The following is an 18,008-nucleotide window of genomic DNA, read 5'->3' on the forward strand; positions in this document are numbered from 1 at the left end:
CTCCACCACTGCATCCATAAACCCCTCTTAGGTCTACCTCTCCTCCTCTTGCCTGGAAGACCCTCCTACCAATATACCTCTCCTCCCTCCTCTGTACATGTCCAAACCATCTCAATCTCGCTTCTCTAACTTTATCTCCAAAACATGCTACATGTGCTGATCCTCTAATAAACTCATTTCTGATCCTATCCTTCCTCGTCACTTAAAATGAGAATTTCAACATCTTCATCTCAGACACCTCCATCTCCCTCACCTGTCTCTTTGTCAGTGCCACTGTCTCCAGTCCATACAACATAGCAGGTCTCACTACTGTCCTATAGATCTTTCCTTTCATTCTAGCCGACACCCTTCTATCACAGATCACCCCAGACACTTTATTCCATCCACACCACCCTGCCTACACTCTCTTCTTTACCTCTCTTTCACTTCCTCCATTACTCTGTACCCTCGACCCTAAGTAGGTAAACTCATCAACCTTCACCAAATCAACTCCTTGTAACTGGACCTGTCCACCGTCTGCCCTCTCATTCACACACATGTACTCTGTTGTACTCTGTTTTACTCCTGCTCACTTTCATTCCCCTGCTCTCCAAAGCATATCTCCATCTTTCCAAGGTCACCTCCACCTGCTCCCTACTCTCACTACAGATCACAATGTCATCAGTAAACGTCATAGTCCAAGGGGACTCCTGCCTAACCTCGTCCGTCAGTCTATCCATGACAATTGCAAACAGGAAGGGACTCAGGGCTGATCCCTGATGTAGTCCTACCCCAACTTTATAAATCTGTCATTCCTACCGCACATCTCACTGCTGTCACACTGTTCTCATACATATCCTGCACCACCCTCACATACTTTTCTGCTACTCCTGACTTCCTCATACAATACCACAGCTCCTGTCTCGGTACTCTATCATAAGCTTTCTCTAAGTCAACAAACACACAATGTAACTCCTTCTATCCTTCCCTATACCTCTCCATTAACACTCTCAAAGCAAACATAGCATCTGTGGTGCACTTAGCTGGCATGAAACCATACTGCTGCTCACAGATCTCTACCTCTCCTCTAAGCCTAGCTTCCACTACTTTTTCCCCAGATTTTCAGGCTGTGACTGATCAACTTTATTCCCCTGTAATTACTACAGTTCTGAACGTCACCCTTATTTTTGAAAATCGGCACCATTATGCTTCGTCTCCACTCCTCATGCATCTTCTGACCTTCCAAGATTCTGTTAAATAACCCAGTCAAAAACTCCACTGCTGTCTCTCCCAAACATTTCCATGCCTCCACTGGAATATCATCAGGTCCAACTGCCTTACCACACTTCATTCTCTGAATTGCAGTCCTTACTTCCTCCTTGCTCACCTGAGGCACTTCCTGATTCACAACCTCTACCTCTTCTAACCTTCTTTCCCTTTCATTCTCTTGATTCATCAGTTCCTCAAAAATACTCCTTCCACCTTCCCAAGACACTCTCCTCACCAGACAACACATTTTCATCTTTATCCTTTATCATCCTAACCTGCTGCACATCCTGCCCATCACAGTTTCTCTGTCTGGCAAATCTGTACAGATCCTTTACCCCTTCCTTAGTGTCCAACTTCTCATACAGCTTGTTATATGCCTTCTCTTTAGCTTCTGCCACTGCTCTCTTTGCCTTACAACACATCTCCTTGTACCTCTGTCTACTTTCTTCATCTCGCTGAAAATCCCAATTCTTTTTAGCCAACCGCTTTCCTCTCAAACTTTCCTGAACTTCCTCATTCCACCACCACGACTCCTTGTCTATCTTCCTCTGTCCTGAGGTCAAGTACCTTCCTAGCCACATCCCTCACTGCATTTGAAGTCTCATCCCAGGTATCCAGAACACCACCACCATTACCCAGTACCTGCCTCACCTCATCCCTGAATTTTACACCACAGTCCTTTAACTTCCACCACCTGATCTTAGGTTCCGCTCTCACTCTCTTCCTCTTCCTCACCTCCAACATCATCCTACATATCACCATCCTATGCTGTTTAGCTACGCTCTCCCCGGGTAACACCTTACAATCACTAACCTCTCTCAGGTTTCGTCTCCTACAGAGGATATAGTCGACCTGTGTGCATCTTCCACCACTCTTATGTTACCCTGTGCTCTTCCTTTATCTTAAAGTAAGTGTTAACTACAGCCATCTTTATCCTTTTAGCAAAATCTACCACCATTTGATCTTCCGTATTCCTTTCATTAACACCATATCTACCCAACACCTCCTCATCACCACTGTTCCCTCCACCAACATGTCCATTTAAATCTGCTCCAATAACCACTCTCTTCATTAGGAACCTGCAAAACAACTTCATCTAACTCTCTCCAGAATTCTTCTTTCTCCTCCACATCACAACCTACCTGAGGAGCATAAGTACTGATGACATTCATCATCACCCCATCAATCTCCAACTTTACACAGATTACCCTGTTACTTACTCGCTTTACCTCCACTACACTCTTACTAAACTCATCCTTCAGGATTACCCCTACTCCATTTCTCTTCCTGTCTACACCATGATAGAAGAGTTTGAAGCCACCACCAATTCTCCTGGCCTTGCTCCCCTTCCACTTGGTCTCCTGTACACACAGTATATCTATCTTCCTCCTCTCCATCGCATCAGCTAGCTCTCTCCCTTTACCTGTCATAGAGCCCACATTCAACGTACCAACTCTAACCTCCACCTTCCTGCTCTGCCTCCTCTCCTTCATCTTCAGAACCCTCTTCCCCCCTCTCCTCCTCCTCCTTGTCCCAACAGTAGTCCAATTTCCACTAATGCCCTGTTGGACAACAGCACCAGTGGCGGTCGTTGTTAACCAGGGCCTCGACCGATCCAGTATGGAATTTCTGTTTTTGATCCGCATCATTTGATTTGGTGCAGTTTTTACACCGGATGCCCTTCCTGACGCAACCCTCCCTATTTATCCGGGCTTGGGACCGGCACTAAAATAGGGTGTGTGCACCCTAGTGGCTAGGTTGAGATTTAGTCACTCTAATAATACATATAATACAGATACAAAAGTTTTATAAGTGGGTTTAGCTTTTCAAGTTAGACGTTTATGGGACTAGAAACAGGCTTATTGGTTAGTGGTGAGCGTGTCAATTTATCACCAAGAGAGTGGAGGAAATGTCGAAGTCTCCGCCTGTAGGTGGCGCTCGTCGTACGTTTGACTTATTTATTACTAGTCATTGACAGGAATAAGGAAGTAATTCCAATTTCACAACAACGCTGATAATGCCGGGTGTTAGCTGTAACTCCTAAACTGATAAGTAAGCATACACGTAATTGTTTTAGTAATATGAGTATTCTGTTACACAGTGCCATAGCTTACATGCTGGTAATTTAGTATTTTATCCCCTACCTCGCTAGCCGACTTGTACTAAGCTATAATAGCTAAATTAGCTAGGTGAGTTGGGTGTTTTAATAACGTTACTCATTACTCTTCTCTCTTCTCTGAGATTAACCTAACTAGCCAACCCAGTTAGGTGTTAAGATTGGTTGGCTTATTCTCGTCTTCGTGTCTCTTAGCTACTAAATCAATAGCCAGCTAACTAGCTGACTAGTAACACAGAAATGTAAATTTGCTGACGTTAAACTTGTGTCGTTTAGTAAAATATAGTTGTTAGCCAACATACCTAGCTTTCCTCAATTTATATCTCATATTCAATTCATAACCTATAATCATTCTGCAATTGATTGTTGGTGAGTGGAGTTACCTTTTAGCTTTATCTGATACACATTGTCCTTTAACCACTACAGGTTCTCTTACCTTAACTAGGGTTCAAAGGATTGTGGGAAAGTGGTCGATTTCACCTTTGACTATGTCTGTCTCAGAGAATTCTTGTGAAACACCTGAGACCAGCAGTAACAAAACCAATAGATGTGGAACCCACATGAACTCTGACATTGCTGAACACCAGACTGCCCCGGTTCCAAAGTTACTGTCAGTTAGAAATAAGAAGGTGATAATTCACTTTGATCTAAACAACACCATCCTTGTATCTGATGCTGTCACAAACCAAGGAACTGTTGCTGCTCTCGAATATTTTTTGTCTACTGTGACATGGGGACGGATGGCTAAAGGTAAGATGTGGTCAGCAGATGATTTGTCTAAATGTTACACCGTGGAGCTGTTTATTAGGTCAATCAACTTTTCTTATGCCTTTTGCCTGACACTTAACAGGATTACTTTTGCATAGGCATCACAGTGTCACTCTTGTCCTACACAGGAAAATGGGAGTGGATGTGTGAGACTCCATCTCTCTTTCCACCCTGTGAGGGTGCTGTGACTTATTACTCTCGGTTTGGTAGAGTAGCAGGCTTCACCACAGTTGGGCCAGGCAAGCGCTTCCGAAAAACCCTTGATGAGCACCTTCAACTGCTCCAGTGGCCCTCTCACCTACCAGCAGACAAGGAGTTTTCTGTGAGAGGAGAAGATGGCAAACAGTACCACTGGATTGTACCTTCCTTCTTCCAAATGTTGCAGGACCTGGCCTCACAAGAGGTGGAGTTCTCCGTCTTGTTTCGCACATTTGGCACAGACCTGCCCCGTGTCCTGACGGTTGTTCGGCGAGCCCTTGAACAAGGGTCCCATCCACTCTTCCCTGATCTACCAGCACTGAAGGTAGGCATAAAAAGAAACTGAGCTTAACTCTGCATTTGAATGTGATCTATAAATGTGCTTTCTCTGTTTCTAGTTGAGGGTGAACAAAATGGCAGGTCGGATCAGGTGCGGTGCTAATAGTGTAGTTCTGACACGTGGAGAGGAGCAGGTGTCCACTCGAGATGGGGAACGGTTGGTGTACGAATACTTGAGCTCATTGCAGGGTTTGGGTGGCTTCCAAGACCATTTTGACTGGTGAGCATCCAATTAGAGGCATCCCTCCGTCCTGGTTAGTTTTAGGTCTTCTGGTAATAACAATAAAAACACAAACACTGAGAGAAACTGTGAACCCTGGTGAAAACCTGGGCCACGCTAGTCAACCAGGATGGCCAACCAGTTAAATCATATGTGTGTATACAATAATTATTTCCATCTTTCTGGTCACTATTTACTTCACAATAGGTGGGCAAGAAACACTTACTCTATTCTGGGAGGAAAGCCACTATGGGTTGACCCTTTTGACTCTTCAGCCCAACACATTTTTATTGATGACAACATCCGCCAAAATGACAAAGACACGATTGTTCATCCTAAGGTGTGTAAACAATATTTCCTCAATACTTGCTCCATTTAAGTTGTCAGTGAATCAACTGTGATCCACTGTGTTTCTGTAGGTATTTTTGGATCCAAATGACTCGCTGACCCGCACAGCTTCCACATCAGAACTTTATGATCTATGCCTGATACAAAATGACCTACTCGGAGCCATTTCTGACCCAAATTACTTCACTCAGCGTATCCAAGACTGCATGGAGAACTACAAGAGGAACCTTGAGCAGAGACTCAACTAGATATCAAAAACGACTCTAAAGACATGGAAGGTGCTTGGAATATATGTTTTTCTTCAGACAAGTACTACTAAGTAGCCAAGATCAAAAAGACCAACACTGTCTATATCTAACTGTCCTTCATTGTGTCCCATCCACTTAAATGCTTTGTTTGCTCACAGACACTCCAGAGACACTCCACCACTTTTATCGTTTTTCCAAAAATATTGTGATCGTGTAAATAACTGAAAATAGCACAGTAGTACAATAGTAGTACAAACGGAGTGTAGTGGTTAGGGAGGAGAAGTTCAGAGTGGGATTATGCTCACCAAGACCAGTCATAATTTTACAACGACAAAAGCAGAATACAGCAACTCCTTTTATGTATCTGCTCTTTAACTCACTGAATGAAAATAACGGACACATCGCCCTTCTACAACTTTGTAGAAATATCTTTCTTTAACAGTATCTATAACTTAGAATTATGTTGAGAGTACTTTAAAACTATAAAACTATGGAAATTGGTTCAGTGGAGATGTTTCTTTATCAGTATTTTCAGGGTTTGTTATATTAAAGATTGGGTACAATGTTTCATAGAATTAACAAATTATTTATATATTTAAGGATCCTCATACTTGAACATTGTACTGTTTTTTAGGTTTACCCCTTTTGGTAAGCTCTTTAAAAGCTCTTGGTAAGAAAAAATATTTTTTATTTCTGCACACAATAGAACTGTGGTCAAGATTTAGTAATGAAAAATAAAGACACTGCATATAGTTTTATATTTGGCTACAGTTTTTGTTTTCCACCTTTAATTTGCATAGCAGAATTGCTGGAATGGATGCACAATAATAAACACTGCACAATGTTCACATTGAGGCCACTCTTCATTTCAAAATAAACAAGATTTTTTTTTACAACAAAAATAATAAGGCAATTAATCACATTGTTAATGGTGACGCAACCTTTCTCAGTTACACATTTTCTGGCACACCGGTTACACTGACGGACGAGTGGAACCCACACGACCTGAAAGTGACGTGAAGCACGAGGAAGCCGCTCTCGCTGATGGAGGGAAATTATTATCTTTAATAAACGTCCAGATGGACGCGTGGATAAGCGCGTGGCTGTGTGCACATTGTGCAACAAAGTGTAGTTTTTAGGTTTGATGTGATTAAAATACTAAAACTTTCATGATGTTAAATAGTATTTTTCATGTTTTGGTACCTTTTTACCTTTTATCATGGTAGAAATTTGCACTTTTTGCATTATTCTTGTGTTATGTTAGTGTGAAAGATGATAGTAATCAGCTTCCTGATTTTTGTATCAACAGTTGGACTTGACATTTTATTTTCAACTTTTATCTTAATGAAAATGTTAGAACCTTTTTACTTGATTACCAATATAATGTTAGAAATAGCACTTTGTTATGTTTCCTAAAGATTGTTTTATTATTTATTTTTCAGTGATGAGGTTTCGGTGGTTTTCAATCTAGATTAATTAATTACAAGTTGAAATCTTTTACATTACATTAACAGATATAATGTATTATTTACTATTCTGAGAATTTTGAAAAAGGTAAAATAAAATTGTTGTTTAAGCTCATATGTCTTACGAGTAATGCAACGAGTATCAGTTGTGCAAACAATTTCTATTGAAAACCTTGTTAGACGGGTTAATTTGAGTCGGATAAATGTGTGATTAATCGAGATTAATTATAAAACCTAATAATATATATATATAGTTTCTAAGTACTATTTTTATTTAAATTCCTTCATCAGTCTTACGGCTGATAGTAACATCTTCGTTCACCACAGTACGTGTGGAGGCTGCCGAAGCACTTAGTCGCTAGTTAGAGAGTTTTTGGATCTTTTTCGAGGGAGAATTTGTTACCACAGTAACTACTGTAAACATTGTGGACGGTAAGAGGAAACGCTAGCATTAGTCTGACAGCTTACAAAATATACTTGTATAGGCTATACTTTTCAAGCGCTTTTTTAAATCATATTTTTCCCCACACAATACTACTTTATTTCGATGAATTGTTTAAATCTATGTGCAGCTAGCAAATTGTGAACTAATTAACTATTTAGCGTTATGTAACAACTTGTTGAATTTGGCCATCGTTTTTTAACTTTTTGCTACATTTAATAAAGTATTCCAACTAAACAATGTCAGTACTTGATGAATATGATGAGGTGTTGCACGGAGAATCTAAGGACGAAGGGCAGGATGGTCAAGAAGAGGATACAACATCTGAACAGGTATATTAGCTAATGACAGCTAATGGATTATGATGGCCCAAACTAATAGCTAAATAATTTGCCAACAGTTCAGAAAATAGGACTAAATATCAAACAAACGGTATCGCCAGATCAGTGGATTAATCAATGTTTACAAACGACTTATTTTAAATACTGATAACATTTTACTAGCTCCTGGTAATTGGAAAAGAATTAAGTTGTTCTTATCTGTTCGTCAGATTGAGCCTTGCTCACTGACACAGGACATGATGGTCCAGGGACTGTCATTATTGCGCCGCACGGGAAATGGACTTGCCCACGCCTTTGTCAAACTTGACATAAAAAACAGGTAACCGTTCTTGAAGTTTTAAATGTAAATGTATCTAAAGCAGGGACTTGGCATTTCATTTGTAGTTCCTTATTTTATTTCTTCTTCTTTTTTCTTTCTTTTTTTTTTGAAGAACATGCCTGCATTCTATTGAAATGTTTTATTCATCACTCTCTTAACCAGACATCTGACAGACATTGGCTTACTAAGCTCTTTCGTCCATCTGCGCTTCTTGGACATCTCCTCCAACTACCTATCAGACCTTTCTCCACTGGCCGCCTTAACACAGCTAGTTTGGCTGAAAGGAGATGACAATCATGTTCAAGGGTTCAGAGGCCAACCGATAAGTCAGCTCACATACCTGCAGTGGCTCAGTCTGGCAGTCAATCGTCTCTGTGATGTAGAGGGTCTAGGGGGGGCAGCCCTGGAAAGCCTTAATCTCATTGGTTAGTTACACACCCCTGGATGGTTCAGAAAATCTGCTTTTGTTTAGAAGTTGAATTGATTGAGCATTTTTCATTGAACACTTTGAATTATACTGCAATAACAACACTAAGGCAATACTCATAAGATACTGATAGTTATGTCTGTTCTTTCAGCAAATATTTGTTATCCTTATTTTCAGGTAATGGAATTCAAAACATGGCTGGCCTTGAATATCACAGGCTGACCAATTTGGTGACTCTGGAGCTCAGAGGAAACCGTTTAGAAACTACAGATGGAATTTACCTTCCAAACTTGCGTCATCTTTACCTTGTAAGATGGTCACTTCTTCTGTTTAGTAGATATAAATGAGTTATATTACTGTGGTAGCACAATTTAAACTTTTATCCTAACTATCTAGGCCCAGAACAAAATAAAAAAATTAGAAGGTCTGGAGAAATTGGAGCGACTAACGACCCTTCACCTCAGAGACAACCAGCTAGAGACACTTGATGGAATCAGCCAGAGTATGAAATCTCTCCAGTATCTCAATGTGAGGTACACAACCAGATGATTAAACATGTAGTCTAAAAGATTTATGTCAGAGAAATATTGGTAATGAAACAGCTGAAGTCAGTCTCCTTAATATGAATAGTGAGTTGTCCAAATGGTTTATAATTTCTACTAATCTCTCTATCTCTCTCTCTCCAACAGGGGCAACTTAGTATTTTCCCCACAGGCATTGCAAAGTCTGATGGCCATTGCCCAGACATTGCGTGCCTTGGTCTTGGCAGAGAACCCTCTGTCAGACACAGAGGATTACAGACTCTGTGTGCTCACACGTCTTCCACTTCTTGAAAGATTGGACAAGGAGTGCGTGTCCGCTGAAGAGAGATCTATAGCTCAGGAATGAATAAGGGTACATACCTTTCTACTGCTGTGGCATTTATATTGTCAGCATTACACAGGACAATTCTGCTAAAACTAATGTCAAGATATTTCAGTTTAGAATGCTAAAACATTACATGCATTCAGAACTACTGTGGTGATTCATGACACTGAAGAGAGTAGGAATAATTGAGATATTAAACATATATTTATTATTGTAATGCTATCAATGATAATTTTAGCAATTTCAAGACTTCAAAGAACAAGAGGACCAATATACATGATTCAAGAAACAAATCTACATTCATTCGTCTGTACTGCTATTACAGGCCATAGTTGGCAATGTTATTTTTCTTTAATATATGTTGATCTTTAATTAGCTAACTTCAGAAAGGTTAATCTCGCATTGGACTAAAAGTGTTTTGGTGTGTCCAGAATATTCTGTAACTGTCAACTTCTCAGATTTCTTTTTTTATTGTTGTATGCTATTCTTTATTATATATTTATTATATAGTATGCTATAAGTATTATTCTCTTTGACAGATTATATGAAAATTAATTTAGAATGAGTAAAATTATTTAAAATGTATTGTAAAGAAATAGAAAATGTTCTTCAACGAGATGTACAGCTTTTTGAATTGACTTTCCATAAATATTAAGTATTGAGTACTTAATATTACATACACCAACTTTCCACTAAGTAAGAATGAGAGAGCAAAATTCCTCACTTCCCGGTTGGCCTCCACATCACGCGTCACTCTCTTAAAGGGACAGACGCGACAATTTTGGTTTATTCATTCCTCAAAGATATAACAGTATTCTTGTTCTCTGTAGGTATATCTTCCACGCAACAGATTTTGCACTTAATAAAGTAAAAAAAAAATGAAAGTAAGCACTTTACCACTCATGTTTTCGTGACATCTAAAGCAGGCGTTGGAACTTATGGAAAATAACAATAATCCATCATGTCAAATTTTGGCCTAGTTGCATTGTACTCATTAGTTCAATGCTACTTGGGTATTTACGACGAAGATTTAATCCGATATTGTATTCTGATAGTGTGACTGCAGTCGTGACATTTGACTGTCTAGTCCAATGGCCAAGTGTCGCAGGCGGGGTGTGTACACAGTCTCGTTTATAAGCCTCGACGCAGCTCCTACACCGCTCTGAGTTCTGCCTCGCAGGGGAAGGGCGCTGATAACTTCAAAATCTCCCACACGGTTCAGCATCTTCAGGCTTCTAACCAAGGAACATCATCAAAGATGGGAAGCTACCACAAACCCGACGAGAAAACTCTCCAGGGCTTGAAAGATATTGCAAACAAGCTAAGGATTCACTCAATTAAAGCAACATGCGCCTCAAATTCCGGGTATGTTTTGTGCACCATGGCCACCTGCTTCCTAATTAAAGAGTAGGTCTGTTCCTCGGCGGTATAATCGGTCGGCGGGGTAATAGTTATGTATGTTTATGGTTATGTTTCATATTTGCATACTAACGTCTCGAATTGATCACCAAACGTCGACAATGATGGTTAGCCAGTCGGCTAGGCTAACTAGCTACACGTGATGAGGTCGTGTGCTCTTCTGTTGGGCCACATTCATTCATGTGTTGTAGGTCCGGGTTGGAGTATGTACATAACTACAGGTAACGGGCTGTAGTGGTAACACCAGACTGTTTTAACTGGCTAGGGTAACATAACTACAGGTAACGGGCTGTAGTGGTAACACCAGACTGTTTTAACTGGCTAGGGTAACATAACTACAGGTAACGGGCTGTAGTGGTAACACCAGACTGTTTTAACTGGCTAGGGTAACATAACTACGGGTAACGGGCTGTAGTTATAACACCAGACTGTTTTAACTGGCTAGGGTAACATAACTACGGGTAACGGGCTGTAGTTATAACACCAGACTGTTTTAACTGGCTAGGGTAACATAACTACAGGTAACGGGCTGTAGTTATAACACCAGACTGTTTTAACTGGCTAGGGTAACATAACTACAGGTAACGGGCTGTAGTTATAACACCAGACTGTTTTAACTGGCTAGGGTAACATAACTACGGGTAACGGGCTGTAGTTATAACACCAGACTGTTTTAACTGGCTAGGGTAACATAACTACAGGTAACGGGCTGTAGTTATAACACCAGACTGTTTTAACTGGCTAGGGTAACATAACTACGGGTAACGGGCTGTAGTTATAACACCAGACTGTTTTAACTGGCTAGGGTAACATAACTACAGGTAACGGGCTGTAGTTATAACACCAGACTGTTTTAACTGGCTAGGGTAACATAACTACAGGTAACGGGCTGTAGTAACACCAGACTGTTTTAACTGGCTACTTGAAACAAGCTAGCTGGCTAATGTTAGCCGTAACTGAAGCGGCCTTCCATGTGGTGATGAACTTGTCGTACACTTGTTTCACAAACTGGTTATATTAATGTCTACGAGACACACAATGCCACAACCAGTGATTTCTTTTCTGCGTTGCCTGTTCTCGGAGAGAAACGTAATTTGCACCTGCATAAGTTGTTTGCACTAAAATAAAGTTTTGCGTGCAGCTAATGGTAGTCTCGTGTTTAAGTTTCAAATGGATTGACTCATCTATAATTGATTTATTTTCTATATCTTGAACCTGGGTAATAAAAAAAATGCGAATGGCAACTTATGCCACTTGTACGTGGTAACCCAACAGGGATAGTCGCGGTGAGGTATTGTGGAAGCGTGCGTGAATTAAGTGTGTGTGTGTGTGTGTGTGTGTGTGTGTGATCCTCGTGTTATCGGCCGTTGTCATTACATGGATCATTAGATCTTTCATTAGATAACGTGTCTGACCCCGCATGACGAGCCGATGCATTTGATGTGCATACAAACCCGAAGAACTGTTAATTTATTGAGAAATATGGTGATTTCCACCCTATTGTCCCCCTTTTGCTTTACAGTGAGGATGCTTCCTCCTTTAGTTTTGTTTCCTCATTCTTTTATGTGTGGCCTTTGTAAAAGGTATGTTGTAACCTGAATCAGTAGAGACCCACAAAAAGGTATGGAGTGAATTTAGACTGGTTAAATTTAATCTCTCTTCAGATCTCTTTGCAGAATTGTTTTTATCTTCATCTGACTTTCCTTTTTCATTTCAGCTAATAATAGGTCTGTAGGACTCGGATGGTAATACATTGACATGCTAGGTAGTGCTAAGTTTTTGTGCAGTAAAATAACACATGCATGTGTTGTGTGAGAATCCTTGGGTAATAACCTCATATCTGGCTTTGTGACCACGGAGTTGCACGATTGATTTCCCAACTGTTCAGACTGTAGAAATGTAGACTTGGTTTAGCTGCATTTGCAACATGCAAACAAACTGTTGTACAAGACTCATGAACAGACCATGAAACTTGTGAATGTAGTTATTTGTTACTGTCTGAAGAAATTCCCTACTTGTATGTAGCTTTTGGAATGTTTTGACTGACCTTACACTTAACAAAAGCTTTTGCTGTGTTGATCTGGCCCTCTTTCCTATACTTCCTGAAATGCTTGTATAAATGTTCCCTGTCGTCTCAGTCCCGTCCAGATCCATACGTCATGTTTATGTTGATGCATGAACATTAACCTGTAGAACTGAACTCTTAAGTCCATTCTAAACCAAAGACCTTTCTAGCCTCGGTCTCCTACATGTGTGTAGTGCTGCTAAGCTCACTTTGCTCCTTGTCCAAACAAATGTAGCGGTGTCCAAACAAAGCTAGGACATGGAACTGTTGTCACACAAACAAGTCCTTTACTATGCAACCATTTGTTAAATTGGTTGTAGTTAGTGCATTAAGTGTATTCTTACTTAATCCTAATCAATACCCTTATTTGAAGACATGTTGATAACCTGCATGAGCATGTGGCAATGTTTGAGCTAATGGTTAACAGTGGACTGGCTGCCGGGTGACTGTGCAGTGTTGTGCGTGCAGGCACCCCACCTCCTGCTGCAGCGCTGCAGAACTCATGTCCGTGCTGTTTTTCCACACCATGCGCTACAAAGCCGACGACCCCCGCCGGGCCTGCAACGACCGCTTCGTCCTGTCTAAGGTAGCGCTCACGCTGGCCATGTCACCACATCCTTTACTGGAGCAGTCTGCTTGTGGAAGGAGGAGAATGGTTCTCACCCAGAGTGTTTCATGTCTTTCCTCCCTCCTCCCAGGGTCACGCTGCCCCCATCCTCTACGCAGCATGGGTGGAGGCTGGCTACGTGAAGGAGGCGGAGCTCCTAAACTTGCGCAAGATCGACTGTGAGCTGGAGGGTCACCCCACACCTGTGAGTCAAGGTGTCCCGCATGGGGCCACATGCCTTTTACTGCATGGACGTTTGTGCGTCGTCATGTATATTGCCAAACACCTTTTGTGCTTTGTCTGTTGTTCCAGACTCATTGATGACTCATTGTTTTATCTTTTTATAAAGAACTGCCTTGATTTGATTGTTCGTTGGTTATTCTTCTCCCCCCAATAGAAATTGGCTTTTGTGGATGTGGCCACTGGTTCATTAGGTCAGGGCCTGGGTGCTGCATGTGGGATGGCCTACACGGGAAAATACTTTGACAAGGCCAGGTACTCCAGTCGAACCTTGGTTTTGCCTGCGCTGGCGCTTAATTGTTGCGTTCTTGTAACCTGAACCTGCTCCACCACTGCTGTGTTGTTGTGTAGCTACCGTGTGTACTGCCTGCTGGGAGACGGCGAGTGCTCAGAGGGCTCCGTGTGGGAGGCCATGTCTTTCGCTTCCCACTACAGCCTGAACAACCTGGTGGCCATCCTGGACGTGAACCGCCTGGGTCAGAGTGAGGCCGCCCCTCTCAAGCACAACGTGCATGTGTACCAGGAGCGCTGCAAGGCTTTTGGGTAACATGCACATTACTCCCCCCCCCTTCACCTGTGCTCTCTCGACTAGTTCCCCCTCTGTGGTTCCTACCTCCTCCGTCTCGGTTCAGACCCTCCAGGACGTTTTGAGTTCTGCTTCCTACGGGCTGTTCCTCTTCTGCTATTAATGCTGTAGGCACTTGTTTCTGCCCAGCGTAACTTGTGTGTGCGTTTGTGTGTGCGTGTGTGTGTGCGTGTGTGTGTGCGTGTGTGTGTGTGTGTGTGCAGCTGGAACACCTGTGTGGTAGATGGCCATGATGTTGAGGCACTGTGCAGGGCTCTCTGGGATGCAGAGCAGTTCAAAGAGAAGCCCACTGTCATCATTGCCAAAACGTTTAAGGGCAAAGGTCTCAAAGGTGAGCTTGCGTCATTAATACACAAGTCCAAATAAAGCCCTTACTAGTATTGTCTCCTTCCCAACGTGATCTTTCAGTGTGACTCATTTTAGTGACGGTTCGTAGCGGTGTTGGTTCAAATATACGCATGCTCCTGCCTTCAGGCATTGAGGATCAAGATAACTGGCATGGCAAACCCATACCAAAAGACCGTGTGACGGAACTGCTTGACAGTCTCCAGAGCAAGATCCAGGGTCCAGACAAAGCCCTCCATCCGAAGCTGCCCACGGAGGACGCAGCTCCCATAGACCGCGACTTCATCCACCTGCTCACCCCGCCTGAATACAAGATGGGAGACAAGGTGAAGGGGCCGTCGTGGAGCACGCAGTTTGTCATTGACGCAGATTTGCTGTGTGCAAAATGGTAAAGTCCTGTCTGTTGGTGTCCTGCAGATCTCCACCAGGAAGGCCTATGGGGTCGCCCTGAAGAGGATGGGTGATGCCAGCCAGCGTATTGTGGCGCTAGATGGAGATACCAAGAACTCCACCTTCTCCGACATCTTCAAGAAAGCCCATCCCGATCGCTATATTGAGTGCTTCATTGCTGAGCAGAACATGGTGAGTATGGGCATGTGAGCACCAAAAAGTATAGAAAGGCAGACCTCCTGCTTTACAAAAAAAAAACCCAATCTATTGTTTATTGGTTGTGCTCTGAAGGACTCTGCTTGTTGAATGAGGCTCAGTCCCTTGCATAGTCTCTTACTATACACACATTGGTTAAGTTTCCACTTACTGTTCATTTAGAAGTGCTAGTAGTGTACAATTTCACCTCTTCCCTCAGACACAAAGACTCGTGTGTTTTTAAAAAAAAAAAAAAGCACTTGTCTACACGTCTGTTCAGACCTATTGTAAGAACGGGTATTCTGGGAATGTTCATTGAGCTCAGTTTGCAGTGGTGGTTTCTTGTGTCTGCACCATTTAAACCTTTTGGTTCCTGTGCTGTGCAGGTAAGCGTTGCCATTGGCTGTGCCACACGAGACCGCACCATCCCATTTGCTAGCACGTTCGCTGCCTTCCTGTCCCGCGCCTACGACCACATCCGCATGGCGGCCATTTCTCAGTCCAACGTCAACCTTGTGGGCTCCCACTGTGGTGTGTCTATCGGTACGGTCCTGGTCCTGCTTTTAGCCATATTGCTATTTCTTAAGAGCTTTTATTTTTGCTTTTTGTTAGTCAAGAGTACTTGAGGAGTGACTCCTATTTTTAATTTTTTCTTCTTAAATTTTATTTTTTTGCCATCTCAATCAGGTGAAGATGGTCCCTCTCAGATGGCTCTGGAGGACCTGGCGATGTTCCGGGCTATTCCAACATGCACGGTGTTCTACCCCAGTGACGGCGTGTCCACCGAGAGGGCTGTGGAGCTGGCAGCCAATAAAAGTGTGAGGATCATGTGTCGTTACTCAACTGCTGGTTATTGTGTACCTGCTGCATGTTCTACATTAGCAAGATGTCCATCCTTGTGCACAAGTGAATGTCTGTCGCAACATTCCAGATGGAATCAGACCCGCAGAATCCCAGTCGTATACCTGTGGTAATGTTCTGTCCCATCTCAGGGTGTCTGTTTCATCCGCACCAGCCGTCCTGACACCGCGGTCATCTACGACTCTGGGGAGAAGTTTGAGATCGGCAAGGCGAAGGTGAGTGTCTGGACGAGACTGTTGACTGCAGTGTAACTGTATTAAAGCCTAATAAGTGCTTAACGGTGCAGCTGTATTGAAGCAGAGCAGTATAGCTGCAGCACCAGCACGGTCCTTTTTATTTTGTTTGTGATGTGGGGAGATGTAGATGCATTTTAAAAAGAAAAGCATAAATCGGTCCATCTGTATTAGCTTGTCCGTGATGGGAGCTGCTTTTTAAGCAAATTTTTATAGATGTAGTAATGATATTCAGTACTCTGAATGTGAATTGCCGTTTCCAAAGTTGACTCAAGTATTTTGTGAATTCCTTTACTAGCAGTTGTACATTTTAACCCTAGTTTGAAACTTGAGTGGGCTAGCTTAGGCGGACACGAGCTTTTGGTCAAAGATCAAAGCATTCACCAAGTGTGCATTTTATTTTCTCATTCGATTCTGTCTGGGCCCCGTGTGCAAACTGCATATCGTACAAAGTTGTGTCCAGAATATACTTGTTTAATTCAGTGTTTATTCATTTTCTGTCCTGTAGGTGTTGCGTCAGTCTAATGACGATCAGGTGACCGTGATTGGTGCTGGAGTAACCCTTCATGAGGCCCTCACTGCTTTTGACCAGCTGGCCAAAGAAGGTTGGTGCTCCCTCTGCTGGTGAAGATGGGTTTTTTTTTCTCCCTTCTTTCTTTCCCATCTCGCAGGACATGAAATGCAATGTCTGTGTAACATGCAGCATTCCAAAAGGGGAAAACTGAGCACTAACGCGTGTCGCTCTCTAGGTGTGAACATCCGTGTGATCGACCCGTTCACTATCAAACCCCTGGATGCTACTACAATCGTGGCCAGTGCTCGCGCCACTGGGGGCAGGGTGATCACAGTGGAGGATCACTACAAAGAGGGTACATGACTCCTCATTTGCATATTCATGGTTATGAAGGAGTTCCAAGTGCAGTGACCTTGTGCTGCAACACTGATTGCTCCCTCATACCCCCTCAAATCTGCTCCATGCACAGGTGGACTGGGAGAGGCGGTCCTCTCGGCTGTGGGGGAGGAGCCTGGCATCGTGGTCCATCGGCTGGCCGTGAGCGGTGTGCCCCAGAGCGGCAAACCCCAGGAGCTGCTGGACATGTTTGGCATCAGCGCCAAATCCATCGTGGCCGCCGTCAAACGCACTTTCGCTAACTAGAGCTTACTAACACCAGCCACCATCTGCTTCCTTCAGTCTGAACACCAACAACTTAATGGCTTCTTCTCTTTAACACCCATATAGGTTGTGATTGACTCCCCTGCAATACCAGCTCAAAACCTTTCACAGTCTGTCCAGACATGGTCACCATTTCATTTCCTGAATCGAGCGCTTATTTGGTTCATAAAATTAACGCGGTGCTTCTCACTTAATTTCACTCACATTCCAGTTCTAGCCGCTCTGTGTTTCGGCCTACCTGTGGATCTGTTTGTTGCTGCACTTGTCTTTTGTGTTGGAGGACCATTACTCTTAGTGAAGTAATGTGACTAGTGACTACTCCTTCTGAATTGGAGGACCATTACTCGTAGTGCCTGATGACAGGAAGACTCTTCTCCAAAGGTGGAGTAGTGCAGCAGCTGTGTGTCTGCTGGACTTGAGGCCCAGGATGGTGTTATCTGTACGCGTGTTATGTTGCTGAAACTCCCAGATGGTTGTTGCTTGTGTGAACTTCTCTTAGTTTGCACTGCTGTTAATATACTGTAATAAAATGAATTGTTCACACAG

General features: G+C 42.7%; 3 protein-coding genes across 7 annotated transcripts; all 3 read left to right on the forward strand.

Annotated features, from left to right (window-relative positions):
- The first annotated feature begins 3,180 nt into the window (after positions 1 to 3,180).
- Positions 3,181 to 6,333, forward strand: LOC143485083 (uncharacterized). 3 transcript variants are annotated; one of them, XM_076984270.1, is made up of 7 exons: positions 3,251 to 3,300; positions 3,378 to 3,437; positions 3,791 to 4,114; positions 4,261 to 4,655; positions 4,729 to 4,889; positions 5,097 to 5,229; positions 5,309 to 6,333. In XM_076984270.1, the coding sequence occupies exons 3-7, from the start codon at positions 3,853 to 3,855 to the stop codon at positions 5,483 to 5,485; spliced, it is 1,128 nt and encodes a 375-aa protein (XP_076840385.1). In that variant the 5' UTR covers positions 3,251 to 3,300; positions 3,378 to 3,437; positions 3,791 to 3,852; the 3' UTR covers positions 5,486 to 6,333. The 3 variants fall into 3 exon arrangements, with proteins under 3 accessions (XP_076840383.1, XP_076840385.1, XP_076840384.1); XM_076984268.1 differs by lacking the exon at positions 3,378 to 3,437 and having other exon boundaries at positions 3,181 to 3,300; XM_076984269.1 differs by lacking the exon at positions 3,251 to 3,300 and having other exon boundaries at positions 3,304 to 3,437.
- A 917-nt stretch (positions 6,334 to 7,250) lies between these two features.
- On the forward strand, positions 7,251 to 10,347 carry lrrc23 (leucine rich repeat containing 23). Of its 3 annotated transcripts, none has more exons than XM_076983552.1 (7): positions 7,251 to 7,383; positions 7,660 to 7,725; positions 7,944 to 8,053; positions 8,216 to 8,478; positions 8,658 to 8,788; positions 8,877 to 9,013; positions 9,170 to 10,347. In XM_076983552.1, the coding sequence occupies exons 3-7, from the start codon at positions 7,971 to 7,973 to the stop codon at positions 9,366 to 9,368; spliced, it is 813 nt and encodes a 270-aa protein (XP_076839667.1). In that variant the 5' UTR covers positions 7,251 to 7,383; positions 7,660 to 7,725; positions 7,944 to 7,970; the 3' UTR covers positions 9,369 to 10,347. The 3 variants fall into 3 exon arrangements, with proteins under 3 accessions (XP_076839667.1, XP_076839666.1, XP_076839665.1); XM_076983551.1 differs by lacking the exon at positions 7,251 to 7,383 and having other exon boundaries at positions 7,390 to 7,725; positions 9,170 to 9,374; positions 9,586 to 10,347; XM_076983550.1 differs by lacking the exon at positions 7,251 to 7,383 and having other exon boundaries at positions 7,390 to 7,725.
- Positions 10,348 to 10,471: 124 nt separating this feature from the next.
- Positions 10,472 to 18,007, forward strand: tktb (transketolase b). Its single transcript, XM_076983548.1, has 14 exons — positions 10,472 to 10,712; positions 13,300 to 13,417; positions 13,530 to 13,643; positions 13,836 to 13,933; positions 14,030 to 14,221; positions 14,468 to 14,595; positions 14,739 to 14,935; positions 15,027 to 15,191; positions 15,581 to 15,737; positions 15,882 to 16,012; positions 16,187 to 16,270; positions 16,797 to 16,893; positions 17,038 to 17,157; positions 17,272 to 18,007. Exons 1-14 carry the CDS (start codon positions 10,606 to 10,608, stop codon positions 17,442 to 17,444), a joined length of 1,881 nt encoding a protein of 626 aa, XP_076839663.1. The 5' UTR covers positions 10,472 to 10,605; the 3' UTR covers positions 17,445 to 18,007.
- Position 18,008: the final 1 nt, after the last annotated feature.

Source organism: Brachyhypopomus gauderio, chromosome 21, assembly GCF_052324685.1.
Source record: "Brachyhypopomus gauderio isolate BG-103 chromosome 21, BGAUD_0.2, whole genome shotgun sequence".
NCBI classification, from domain to species: domain Eukaryota; kingdom Metazoa; phylum Chordata; class Actinopteri; order Gymnotiformes; family Hypopomidae; genus Brachyhypopomus; species Brachyhypopomus gauderio.

Coding starts and splice junctions, on each gene's coding strand:
- LOC143485083 (XM_076984268.1), top strand. CDS start 3,853: ATGTCTGTCTCAGAGAATTCTTGTGAAACACCTGAGACCAGCAGTAAC. Junction 4,890..5,096: donor TTCCAAGACCATTTTGACTG/GTGAGCATCCAA, acceptor ACTTCACAATAG/GTGGGCAAGAAACACTTACT. Junction 5,230..5,308: donor ACACGATTGTTCATCCTAAG/GTGTGTAAACAA, acceptor GTGTTTCTGTAG/GTATTTTTGGATCCAAATGA.
- lrrc23 (XM_076983550.1), top strand. CDS start 7,633: ATGTCAGTACTTGATGAATATGATGAGGTGTTGCACGGAGAATCTAAG. Junction 7,726..7,943: donor AGGATACAACATCTGAACAG/GTATATTAGCTA, acceptor TCTGTTCGTCAG/ATTGAGCCTTGCTCACTGAC. Junction 9,014..9,169: donor CTCCAGTATCTCAATGTGAG/GTACACAACCAG, acceptor TCTCTCCAACAG/GGGCAACTTAGTATTTTCCC.
- tktb (XM_076983548.1), top strand. CDS start 10,606: ATGGGAAGCTACCACAAACCCGACGAGAAAACTCTCCAGGGCTTGAAA. Junction 14,222..14,467: donor GAGCGCTGCAAGGCTTTTGG/GTAACATGCACA, acceptor GTGTGTGTGCAG/CTGGAACACCTGTGTGGTAG. Junction 16,271..16,796: donor TTGAGATCGGCAAGGCGAAG/GTGAGTGTCTGG, acceptor TCTGTCCTGTAG/GTGTTGCGTCAGTCTAATGA.